The sequence below is a fragment of the Paramormyrops kingsleyae genome, chromosome 2, assembly GCF_048594095.1.
Source record: "Paramormyrops kingsleyae isolate MSU_618 chromosome 2, PKINGS_0.4, whole genome shotgun sequence".
NCBI classification, from domain to species: domain Eukaryota; kingdom Metazoa; phylum Chordata; class Actinopteri; order Osteoglossiformes; family Mormyridae; genus Paramormyrops; species Paramormyrops kingsleyae.
Window position 1 is genome coordinate 16,011,261 of NC_132798.1, and position 13,382 is coordinate 16,024,642.

General features: G+C 45.3%; 1 protein-coding gene across 6 annotated transcripts; it reads left to right on the plus strand.

The window, feature by feature from the left end:
* The first annotated feature begins 6,709 nt into the window (after positions 1-6,709).
* Positions 6,710-12,914, plus strand: gdnfb (glial cell derived neurotrophic factor b). Of its 6 annotated transcripts, none has more exons than XM_023836496.2 (4): positions 6,753-6,773; positions 7,628-7,731; positions 9,106-9,351; positions 11,987-12,914. In XM_023836496.2, the coding sequence occupies exons 3-4, from the start codon at positions 9,132-9,134 to the stop codon at positions 12,463-12,465; spliced, it is 699 nt and encodes a 232-aa protein (XP_023692264.1). In that variant the 5' UTR covers positions 6,753-6,773; positions 7,628-7,731; positions 9,106-9,131; the 3' UTR covers positions 12,466-12,914. The 6 variants fall into 6 exon arrangements, with proteins under 6 accessions (XP_023692265.1, XP_023692264.1, XP_023692261.1 ...); XM_023836493.2 differs by lacking the exon at positions 6,753-6,773 and adding an exon at positions 6,897-7,293; XM_023836495.2 differs by lacking the exon at positions 6,753-6,773 and adding an exon at positions 7,348-7,472.
* The last annotated feature ends 468 nt before the right edge of the window (positions 12,915-13,382 follow it).

The window sequence follows — 13,382 nt, forward strand, 5'->3', positions numbered from 1 at the left end:
AACCCCAGATACCGCCTTTCAAAGGTAGTTACAGAGACGCACATTATTGTCAATCACCCACATTGCTGCAAATCCTTCATTTGTTCGTAATAAGCCATTGCTGACACCCGTCACTGCAGCATACTCCAGTTGATAACCAGTGCCTGCTTGTTTTTTTTTTCTTTTCATGATGCTGGTCAGGTGGTCCGACAAGGCCTCTAAATCACAAACCAGATTATTTCTCATAGCTGATGGGTGATAATTTTAAAATAATGATATATTTTATGCTATTTTATTTGGTTACCAGCCCAATTCTTTTGGGCATGCTGTAATTCATACACAAGCTACATTAGGGGCCCCCAGTGATTGGGAAGTGCATTCAAACCGTTAACCATTAGGCCTCATTCCCAGTTTCTTGACGCAGCACACAAGCACATGGGATAGAAGAGCTCTGAAAATGGTCCTGTCACCTCGAAGCTCCACTCTCAGCCTCCCAACATCTCCAAGGTGGTTTGCTTTCCAGTTGAATCATCAAAGGCCTCTTTAGGATCTCTGATGTTTAAGAAACTCCTTAGTCTTAAACTTGCCTGGACTCTGACACAATTAACCTCAGTTTGACTGTCTTAAAAACAACACAAGTGAAACTACATGCAGTCCTTCATGTTAAATTACCTAAGAGGAGAAATCTTTGCATTAACATCCAAAAACAACAGCTGGCAATGAACAGACGTGTGACTCTTCGGTTGTCAGTGTGGAGACTGAGATACAGATATATTTTTAGATCATTAAGGTAAATGACGTGGCTGAGGTGATTGTCAGACAGCGCTTAAACTACTATGTCTTCATAGAATGATTCAGAGGGCAAAGGGCATGACATGCAATAGCCACACTGCGTTTAGGAGACGCACATCACTATATATGATGCCGCACACAAGTCCACATGCCCTTGATGCTGGTGGAGCCCTCTGGTAAAGATTGGTCCTACCACAGGAACCAGCTGAAGGAGGGGAGAGGCTGTCTCAGCTAACCAATCACAGCAAAATCTGGATACACAGTAAGGTGATGAAAGGATTTGAATGATGGCTTTCAACTGTTAGTAAGAGTGAGGACTTGGACAGGCTTTATTTATTTACAAGAACCACATCATCATGGATTGATGTCACACCAGTTGTTATACTAATGGTATACTATACTATACTATACTACAGTACAGGCATACTATGCTTTCACTCACTGCTGCTCTGGTTGTACTTCCGTCAAACTCAAATGGAGCTTCTTCCCCACAGCTGTTTCTAACACTTTTGTTAAATCTAATCCAATCTAATCCAGACACTGCACCTGTCCCAGTAGTTCCGGGAGTCTCTCACAAATTGACAGCAGCTCCCTGACATCCGCAAATGGCCAGTGCCTCGGATTTCTGTTGTCCTACTATTCAGCGACGGTAAAAAAGGCAGCAAGAAGCTTCACTGCTGCCGCGCCGTACCAGCCGCTTACTGTCAGCACCCCACCTTCCCCAGGGACAGATTATAACGAATATCGCCCCCCCCCTCCATTGTCCCTCGTCCACCTCCCTGAAATCAGTATGCCTAAGGTGGGATGTTTGATACATGCTATTAACTTTTTAAGTTAAGAAAAAATCAGCTCACAGTTTTTGTTCTCTGGTACCAGCTGCTAACGAATAGCAAGCGATGGATTACTTCTAGTTTATGTCACTCTTATGCAGTAAATCAACTTCACCAAAGCTGACTAATTTCAATTAGCGACAAAACAATTAAATATCATTAGCCATACCGAGGATGACAGTAACAAGAACTACGGACAAATTCAGGTTATGCAGCATTTTAGATCAAACATTTCTATTATGGCATTGATGACAACAATAACCAGGACCGTAATAACTGGTTCCAATTGTGTGTCTTTGCGACGCTTCCAAGAATAATCAGAGAGGGCTCTGCAGTGTTGCTATGGGTACTAGTAAATACGGACTTCTTAAATCTCGTGTATGATTAAACAAGAAGATGAGGAAATGTAGAGGAAGCTCTGGAGATGGCAATAGGCACTCTCGAGGGTTCACCTTGCCCATCTTCTGCTCATTCATCTTGACTTCCTACTTGGCTGGACCAGACATGGTGAAGTCATCCAGAGAAGCCCAGGAGGCCTCCAAAATGTAAAATGGAAGTGTGTTTGACTGCAGCTAATGGTCTGCTTAGAGCCTGGTGACTCCTATGGGGGAAGAAATCTCCCATGACCAAGGTGTGTGCTGCACTGTTTACGGACAGATCGGAGTACTGCTTCTCCTCCATACCAGGGACTTTTCCAAACAGAATTAAGGAGCTTTGATCCCAGGGCAGCCTGACATTACACAGACCAGTGTATTACTTCATCTTTGCGAGGAGCAACACCGAGGCAAATGAAGATTCACCCATTATTCTGTGCTCTATACTAAACACCAAAAGGTAAATGTTTACTCTTCTGGTTTTCCTCACAGCCCGTCCGCTCTACATGCCCACCACATTTCAACGAAGACATGGGGTCACATGTCCATACCTGTCCAATGTCCGGCTTCTCATGCAAGCACCTTGTCCGGGTAGACATTGTCAGTATCCAGCATACTTAAATCATCAAAAGTGGCACAATTTTATTCAGTTTAAAATCCCAGCTGGTGTATCCCAGTATTAAAATGTGATATCCAACTCAATTCAAAATCCAAATAAGTCAAGAAATTAATACGTTAAAAAATCATACATCCTGATGAAGTATTAACATGTTTGCACTCTAATTTAAATTAGTTTTTTCAACAGCCTGACAGCAAGTGGTTAAGAATTAAAGTGAAATCCAGTGATATTTAGACTTTGGTAACGGAGCTGAGTGCTTGGGGATGCAGATCAGCAATGAGCTTCGCCTGTTTCTCAGTAAAGCCTTCATCTGTATTAACAGGTACATTCTGAGGGAAAAGCTTACCGTTATAATTCTCCACAGTTTTACAAGGAGCCGGCCCGTTGGCGCTGCGGAATCATCTTTTGAACTGTATTTATATGTGGTTTTGCGAGAGGGTAATATTTAATCCCTGAGCCAACTTCGCCCGCTTCACAGTATCAGTTTTTCCTGAGCATTTTGTATTTTGTTGAGTTTATCAGGCCACAATCCTAAATTGGATGATAAGTGGTTATGGGACACGGGTGGATGGATCAAGGTATCATCCAAGCTGCCAGTGCAAATAAGCACTTAATGTTAGAGGCTGATATCGAATGTCAAAAGTTTATAAGTTAAAAGTCAATAAGATGCTTGAAAATACAGGTATTACAATACAGAGAGCACTCTGCTCTTTGCACTACAGTACTAAGCGGCTTTGAGCTGATATAATGTATCATGAATTACACTTTCCGTAATATAGAATGTATCTGGTGTGCATTCTCGGTGTCCCTTTCTATACAGGCAGTTAAGTAGCCAACTTGCGAGTTAAAGGTCAGAGGGCCTTTCGATGAGCTCAAATCTGAAAATACCCTGCCATACTAACGGGACACACCAGAAAAAAAAATGATCAAATGCTTTGTGAGCTTAATCTACAACCCTGCCTTTATTTTATTTTTAAGTTGCTTCCTTTACTGTATTAAAAGACACCATTGTTCATGACTAACACAATACATTTTACACAGAAAATTGCATTCACCTTTAAGCAGTGCAATGCAGGCGGCCCCCAAAGTAAGGAAGAAAATACATATTAATGGCTTGCCAGGTTATAGAGCTAATTAATATGTTGCCTCACACCTGCAGGGCTGGTGCCTAAAACCCTGCGCCGCTGTGTGAGTGGAGTCTGCAGGTTCTCCTCATGTCGCGCAGATCCTGCGGGTAGAAAGCGTGTGTGTTTCCTGCTGCGTACTCCACAGGCTGTCCGCTGCTGAGTGCTATCTGCTACGTGGGATCGCGTGTGACCCACCCCTGTGAACCTATACCAGATAAGACCTTGGAAGATGTATGAATGCCATACGTACACAACTACTTGAGGTCAAAATCACTTTTTCTTTAAGATGGGTGGGAAAAAAATCCTGTGTGAAAATTGCATGTGGACTATCCCCAAAAGTGTGGTGGTAGGTCAGAAGTGGAAATGAAGTGAGTCTTGACGGGCTGCATTCAGCCGTTTTCTGCTTCATAACACTTATTTTGCACAAAAGCGTAAATGCACATTTGTGTCAATGACCTGTTTATTTTTTTACGACTGGGCAGGGAACGGTGTATCTGACACGTGTGTAACCACATGCAACGTTACTGACCGGCGGGGGACTCTGATCTTTACTCTCGGTCTCTGGCAGCAGAAGCGCAATGACGGTCGTCCTCCCGCCGTCCCAGCTCCGCCCCCAGGCCGTGCTGACAGCGAAGTTCCTCCGTAGCGCCTCGCCGACTTCCACGTCACCATGATGCTTCTGTTCAGCACCTGATCACCTAGGCCGGGAACAGCTGTTATACCTTCAAACAGCTCGCTGCGGAAACCCGTCACTTAACCTTGAATTGCTCAGAGAAACACCCTTCCTGCGGGCCGCGGGCTGTGGCTAAGCCCGGGCGATAACACGGTAGATGATGTCACGCTACTCCGCAATCAGCCCTGGCTTTATCTCCACTGCCGCAGCCTGACATTTTCCGAAATGTCGTTCGGTGTCTTGCCCTGTCGGGCCCCGTTAACAAGTCCTGCCCACTGCATTAAGTAAACATTATAAATATGGAACACGGTATTGCCTTTAAAAGACTGGAAATACAAGCAAGTTCATGCAAAGGCAACCAGAATTAAAGAGGTTACAGATCCCCAGGTGTAAAAGCTATATATATAAATTATTAAAACATCACACCTCCATATACAAAATGAATCTGTAATCCACCCATCTTCTACCTGTGTCAGGGTTACAGCTGTACAGAACAATGGTGTAATGTGATCCTTTACGTTTCATGTTTTCATTTGAACGTATACACATCTACATTATCAAAATATTGTTACTGTCAAAATTAATGCAGAAATCTTACAGGGCACCACCTACTGTATATCAAGGTAAAGTTCATAGCGTACATGGGCTGAAGTTTCGATGGTAGAGGGAGACATAGAAAAACATCACGGCAAAGGATGTACTCAACTAAATAATTCAGATGACGTGTGCCTCGTGACGACAGATACATATACGTCCCACGGGCCACCAACAGACGTCATTTTCTCCTCACCTCCTCACGTTCAACGATGATCTGATCCTCGCGGTTTCCCCATGGCGACGCCCCCAAAAACAGGCGTACCTGCAACGACCAAGAGAAGGCTGCAGGTTCGAACCCAAGAAAACATCCTCTCTTTTATCACCTGAATTGCTTTGAATTAAGGTGTCTACTAAACAAATTGAAATTAAAAAGCATTTTGGAGCATGCAGGGCATTTTCAGGTTTGTTTGTCTGTGAACAGTGGATGTTGCATTTTAACCAGTTTAGAGGTGACTGGCTTGTAGAGACTGGGGTAGAGAGATAACCTGCCAGATGACGGCTTCAGGGTTCAGGTCGACCGGGAGAGCATCAAAAACAGTGCAGGGGGAACAAGGCCCAAGCTCAGTCAATGCTGGGCATGGTACCAATCACAGGAGGCTATGTTGGCAGCCAGTGCCACACAAGCCAGGGATCAGACCCCACCACTATTTGAGGTCCATTAAATTGTAAGTTATCCTTACAACTTAAGGTCCAGCAGCAAAATCAAGTCATTGGTTTGAGTTGCTTCTCTCACATTCAGTAAAAGCTGCAATTCAAAATAAAAATCTAATAAAATGAATGCTATCTATGACTGTGACATCATAAACAGATATCATGGTCAGTTCGGACAGTCAACACACATGGTGCATCTTCTGCGTTCACTGCTTAAAAAGCTCTAGATCTTGGTCATAACTAAAAATATCAGTGTTGATCGTTCCCTGTGCACCTTTGGTCTCTGACAGCAGCTACACAGAACTGCCATCCAAGTAAAACATTCCGCTGGGCAGAGATACACCTTTGTGAAATAAAGGAGGAGCTGGACCTCACAAGAGAACAGCTCAGAAGGTTTGGGGTTTGTGTCTGTGTCCAGAAGGTTCTGGGTTTAAGACGTGTGACTGACAGAGTAGCCAAACAAGGCCTAGCCCCAGTTTCCCATGGCGTCTGCATGCTGATTAACCCAAAACTGTCACAGACAATTCCTATGTACCTTGCCCAAAAGACACAGTTTTTAAGTTACCTTTAATAATATGGTGCGCTACCTCAAAATAATAAAAACTTAAGGCTTACGTGCCTGTCCGCTTCAGCCGAGTTCACAAGACTCTGACAAGCATTACACGGCATATTCTGTCATTTGTGTGACGCGTGACCAAACTCTGAGCTGCAGGAGTATATCGAGAAAGTTCGAGACACACTGAAATAAAAGGATTCCCAGGCACAACTGACTAGTGGTGGATGCTGAGGTCATATAAATACACACTGCCATTAAATGTCGGTAAAGAAAAAAAAAACAATGTGTCACCCAATAGACGATCGAAACCACCCAATAACCCCCACCCAATGTCGGATTCAAAGTCTCATTTCTCCCACCACTACCATTAGGTAATATCGCATTGCTAATAAAGGAACACCACATGCAATATTAAAACGAAACAACAATGCAGGTCAATGCATATATGTGACAGCCGAAGACCACGTGTAAGAGAAACGTAAGAAGTGGTAGCAAGTATGACGTCAGTCACGCAGAATTTTAAATAAAGAGACCACCGGAATATCTCCAGATCTTAACTGACTGCTTTGTTTACAGTACGTGGAAAACAAGAACAAAAAGACAGAAAAAATGTTTTCTCTGTCTGCAGTTAGTATGTTAAACTTTCGGCGAGCGTTATCAACCGAGAGTTAACTGTCTGGTTCTAAGGTAAACTTTGCATCACCAGATTTGCTGCCCTCTGGTTCATATATAATTGTGTTGATCTCAGTGCAGCTGAGACAGCAGTAGTTACTTTATCAATATTTACCGTCGATTTGATTTAGGACGGCTTGCCTTTAACTTTAACAGCCAAACACATTGGGGGATATCTCTCGAATCTTCAGCCTTATGAAGTTATGATCTAAGCTGCAGTTCGATCTTTCAGCTTGCAACTGACTAGAGAAATTCAAAACATGACAGCCCTAAATTTAAATGTCTTGGTAAGATGACTGACTTTTCCGTCAGCGTCTTTAATTCTTTAAAGTACTTTATTTGAAAATTCCTGATATTTGTCTGACATTATTTGAATGGGATACCCCTATAATCACTCAAAACCAGGAATATGGACGGAATGAGGTACATTTATTAATCCAATCCCAATACTAAAAATGTCCATAATTTTGTCTCATACTTGCTGCCACAAAGAATAAAGATCGCCAAAGAGTGTTTCCAAAAACCTTCAAGCGTTATTGGAGCGATGGCCAAATCCTGTCTCCTCCGGCCGAGGAGGCGGGGTGATCCTCTCCCGCGGTGAAGTAGGCTGGTGTTTTTGTTTTCAGCCGGTCGTGATAGAGATTGAAGGAAAAAAAAATATATATATATATATATATATATACACAAACTAGTAGTGGAGGACGGACTTGGCGAGACGTCAGCGCCCCCGAATGTATAAATCTACCTTATCCAACAGCATCTTCTGGCAAGGAGGCGATCCTGGGAGTGCGCACATCTGTCCAAGAGTAAGGCTCCCAGATCTGCATCTGCCCTACGGGTTCGTCCAACCTGCCAGACCAGGTAACGAGAGCACAAGAAGAGGTGGACAGGAGGCTGCGGAAAAGCAGGACTCTTCTGAGGAGTCATCAAGCCACGCTGATAACTTTTTGAACTGCTCTGGATCGTGTGGCGTTACGATCGTACTAGCGATCCCGCTTCTGCAGTTTCGGAGCTCCTGTTTTCCTTGACTTGATCCTCGGAACCGCACTCAGCAAAAAACAGAACAGAAATTTTAATCGGAGTTTCGGGGTTCTGCTAATTGAATGAGTTCTTCTCATTGTGCTGCGCACACACTTGGGGAGCCCCGTCACTGCGCACCTGGCCGTGCGGGTACCAGCCAGTCGCTCCCATGTACCTGGAGATCTACTGGAGGGATCGCTTCTTTTTGCAGAGGCTGAAAACTGTTGGATCCCAAGAGTGGCGTGATATTTCCACGGGACATACTTACTTCTCCACGCAGCCAGCATGGCCAAATTAGTCTGCAATTACTTAGGCGATTACCGCACTTGATACTCAGACTTCACAGTTTTCCCACCACAAAGGCTTGGACCTTTCAAACGCGTAGCTTTTTGTTTTGTTTTTTTTTTGGCTACCGACGGCAAGTCTGTATGGACCCAAGTGAAGGTGAGAAGGGAGCATTAAATGTTGCAGCTGGTAAATTTACCCCGCTGGCTGCATTTACAAATCGTGTCATCTGCAAGGCATAAATTCACGCTCTGTTGTTTCATACGTACCTTAGTGCTTGTGGTTAAAAATGAGACGCGCAACAGTTGAACTGTGAGACGCAGTTCGGGGTTAGATTTTTGCATGTGGTAGCGATGAATCAAATGGCTTTAAAATTTTGTAAACGGCTAACAGCCATGATTTTTCCTTCTAAATGTGTTAATACGGCCGAAGCGTGTTTCCCCCGTGAAGTCCCACTGCCTTAAATAAGACCATGTCGGTAACGGGAATAATACCATCTGGCTGTCTGATGTCTCCGGACCATCCCCATATCGGAGCCAAACTTGACTCTAGCTTTAAAAATAGTGGGAAACGTGCCTTCTCCGCGCGAAACTACACTATCCAACTATTCGCAGTGTCACCTACTTGTGTTTAACAAACCTAAAATCAGCTGTGTAAACTTGCGTTTTCATTACAGTAAATTACCATCTTCCACAGTTTGACGTTTACTGTTAATAAGCACAACACTATTGCAGCCCGCGATGTTGCACTACCCCGTCGCCCAGAAATGATGAATCATATGCATGATATAAAAGTCATAAGGCTACTGGCCAGCCAGTACCGGTTTGGGATCGGTAAAACCCGTTAGCCACGCCTAACGTGAGGGAAGGTTTCAGCCTTTTGAAACATGTGCATGCACGATCTAATTGCACTCTCCCTGGCTCCACACAGGTTCTCTCATAGGAATTGAGTTTAAAATGAAGTTATGGGACCTGCTGGCTATGTGCTTCTTGCTGCTCAGCACCGTTTCCACAAGCCCCCTCTTCCAAAGCTTACGGTCAGACAAGCGCCTACGACCCCTGGCCCAAGCGCTCAGCGTCCCGCCAGTGCTGCTGGATGACGAAGAGTCCGAATCCACATCGGAGACCCAAAACGAAGCGTCAGTGAGACTGCAGGAACGATCCCTTCAGAATCAGCGTAAGCGCTCTAATTATTGCATCTTTGCAGAGCACATGGATTAGGCCAAGCTGACATCTTGCATGAGCTGAGACAGTTCAGGGTCATCATTTTCACCATGAATGATTATGCAGTGGAAACTGTTTAAAATCCAGTTTTATATCCAGTGTGGCATTTCACTGGCATCGATTAGCAGTGATGAACTTCCATCCTGAGATGTAGTCCACATCAGTCTGTGAGTTTATTTAACAGAAAACATAGATATATTTCCCCAGACCGTAGAATCGAGTCTGTGGTACTGCAATAGCTTGAGTCAGAACTGACCTCAAAGCTAATTTCCAGGATTTTAAGAGACTGTCTATTCAAGGATGGATGTAGGAAGGGATTCCCAGTGTCACCTTTTGTACTGGTTCTGGATGTTCTCCTCTAGGTTGTCTCACAAGCTTTGTTTGACAATCCAAGGCTTAAATGTGGAAGCCGAGGGTTTGTGTGGTCAGGTAATGGCTGTGTTTATAGTAGTATATGTGTTATGTAATTGCAAAGTTTGCTGGATCACAGACACACAGAGTGTTTGGATCGGAGCTGAACTCTCTGGTTGCACTTAGATGTTTCCCGTGGTGCTAGCATCACCAAACCATGAGCCTCTTAACCCAAACTTTGCTGCACTAGAATCCAACACAGCCTCTGTTTTGTACACTTTTTTACAGTTAATTTTTCCAGTGCATTCCTCAGTTTTGCAATTCGCTTTGGATAGAAGAATCTAAGAACAGGAACATAAACGTGAATGAGAGCGACAGACTGGCTGGTGAAATGACAGCAGTGCAGAGATGCGATCGCAGGACACAGGCTTGGAGAGAAACCCAGCAGAATTCGATTATTACGTTCATTGTTGTTATTGTGGTAGAATTGTGTTTGGTTGGCGGTTGCTGCGGGGTTAGCCGCTACTCACCTTCCATCCCCGCTGGTTTGCTTTTAAGTGCCCATAAGTACCACGTAGGATTTAGTTTCATCTCCTCTGTTGTCCTCTAACTTTTTCCACTGAGATTTTTTTCCCACATACATACATACCGTTATTGTTATTATTGTTGTTGTTTGCAACAACAATATTAATAAATTTATACATTTCCTGGGATTTGAATGTGTAGACCTTTGGTATAATGACCAGCTCTATACTGGCTTCTCACTTTGTTACACTCATGCTCTTTGTCCGAAAAGCATTTTTCTTCCGTATAAATCTGTTTCTCTTTGCCTCACATGTATAGCGTGCCTGGCAGCTAAGTATTCGCATGCCTGCTTGGCTGCGCTGCTGGTGCCAAGGCTAGGCAACTCTGAATCCTTGGCTGTGTAACAAAAAGTTGGAAAGAATTCTCGGCGTAAAGTAACACGATACAGACGTAAAATTCCCTCTGTTATCCATTGAGACAGAAGTTATTTTAGCTGCACAGAGACTTCTGTTTGTCTCCCGTGGGAATCCTATGATTGCAGTAATCTAGAATTCATTAAGACTTTAAATGTTTTTAATTTTGCTTTAAGTCAGACTTAACCTCCTTAATGTGAATGAGTTTCTTTAGTTACACGAAAATGATTGGCAGGATTTCTAACCCATCCCCCGCCCCTTTGATGTGAGGTACCAGTAATTAATGCCGAATCAGATTCCCATGTATCCTTTCATTTGAAACAGGCAACTTAATGCATCCCAGACACTGGGAACTAGATTTTCATTGTAGCCTGATTGATCAGGTTGGGCTGTGAAGGGTTGCGAGGCTGTGCTCCCGCTGGGTCGTTCACTGCTTTGGTTGAGGCCCCTCATCCTGTGTGGCCCCCAGAGATCGGGGCCCATAGCTGCATGCGGCATGCTTGAAGGCCCCCCCCCATCCCCAGCAGGGCCCCGCTGGGATGTCCTTCACCTCTACCCTCTGAGAGCCACATGAACGAAACTTTGCCCCAAAGCACTGGCATCTATTATTTTTCACCGTGCCTTTCTGGCAAAGCAGCATCCTGGACACGCGGAGCCTTGCCGGTGTGCCGGACACGCGGATCGCCTTACCGCCGGATGCTGTAACTGCGGGGTGATGGGGACCCTGGCAGATCAGGTTATGCAGTTCAGGTGACAGGTAACACAGGAGCAGTGACGCCCTAAACCTGTCAGCTGATACGCCTGGCCCACCCCACCCCCCTTCCCTGGAAAAGCAGTCGAGGGAGGTCATGGTACCATTTTCCAAGCCCAGTAGGTCCTCACCTTTTCACCCTCTACCAAGGCCTCGTCCTCCAGCTGACTCACATCTGCCCCGTCCGCAGCGCGTACATTTTGAATGATCGCTGTAGTAGTCATACTGCTTGTTGTTACTCTGGCCTGACGGCGGTTGCCATGAGCCGCATGCTGATTTTTGACTATAGATGCAGATGTTTTATGAAAGAGGACTTATCAAAGGCCGTGGCAAGCTTGCAGTTTTTGAACTGTGAGCTTCGCAGTAGCGTGCCCTTAAAACGAGACCGTGAACTTTTACTCTGGGCTGTGACCCAACAGAGCGAGTCTTTCAAAAGTTGGTGCTCCCTGTTCCCATCTCCTGTCCTTTCGTCTCTCTGACGGGTTGCCTTCTGCTGTATTATCCATACAAAGCCTGTTGTTTTTTTTTTGTTCCATGTCCCTCTGTAGATGGGGGGTCCAGTCCTGACCCGGAGCAGCTTGGGTATGTTCTGGACTTCATTAAAGCCACCATGAGGAGGATGCGCCGGTCCACAGATAGGGGGCGCAGGAGCTCCCGGGGGCAGAAGCGAGGGCGGCAGAAGGAGGGCAGAAAGCACCGGCGCTGGGGCGGGAACGGCGTCCGTGGGACCAAAAACAGGGGCTGCGTTCTGAAGCAGATCCACCTAAATGTGACGGACCTGGGACTGGGCTACCAGACCAAGGAGGAGCTCATATTCAAGTACTGCAGCGGCCCCTGTGTCACGTCTGAGACCAACTACGACCGGATCCTGAACAACCTCACCCAAAACAAGAGGCTGGAGCCGCACTCGCCGCCCAGGGCCTGCTGCCGGCCGGTGGCCTTCGACGACGACCTCTCCTTCCTGGACGACAACCTGGTGTACCACACGCTCAGGAGACATTCGGCCAAGAGGTGTGCCTGCGTCTGAATCCGAGGACCACGTCGCTCTGACGCCGCGGCCTTCCAAAGACCGTTTCCCCAGGAACGGCGCCCACAGACTGACCTCTGGCTGAGTCAAAGGCGCGGACAGACCCCAGCCCACAGCAGTGTGTGCATCCGTGGAGACACTGTGGCTGTCTGTCTGGAGAGAAGAGCAGACCCTCTCTCCCCAAACCAGATGTAGCTCCCGGGTCACCATCTGGCCCAGTGATGGTGCCGCAGACCTCCAAAGTTTACAGTCTGAAGTTTCTGACACAAAGCTGGACTCTCTCCAGAGACTTCAAACAGGGAGAAAAAGTGAATCGCCGGTGCAATGCATCTACTCAGACTCATTAGCATAAGCAAAAATGTGAAAAGTATTTATTGAGATTGAATTAACTTATTGTTATTTATTACTGTTAATTTTATGGAAAAAATATATTTTTCTTATTTATTTGATTTTTGCTTTCCTCTGGTGCCAAAAAGAAGCTTTAACATGTTGTAATGACAGCAAGGCGAGAGAGAGACTGGAGCAACAACCACAGCAGAACAACTAAACACAACCACCTTTATCTATTCATATTCTCATTGCCTCCAAACCGCTCAGGTCAGGATAGTGTTAAGACCGACCGCTGGGCCCTGCTTCAAAGACTGACCCCCTTAAACGTGACCACACAGACTGACTGCACGTACTGACTTCTGCCTACTTAATCTGAGGCATCTTCAGCTTCAGAGTACTGATCAGCCTATCAGCAATGCTCCCTGCTAAGATGTGACCCTAAAGCCTTCAGGTAGGACACAGGAAGGCCAGCTTACATTTAGCATGACCACTTTACCCACTTGCTAAAATTATATCCTACAGAGATGACTAGACAAATAATACCTTAACCATAAAATGTGGGAGGGGCTACGTATATAAAAACTGAA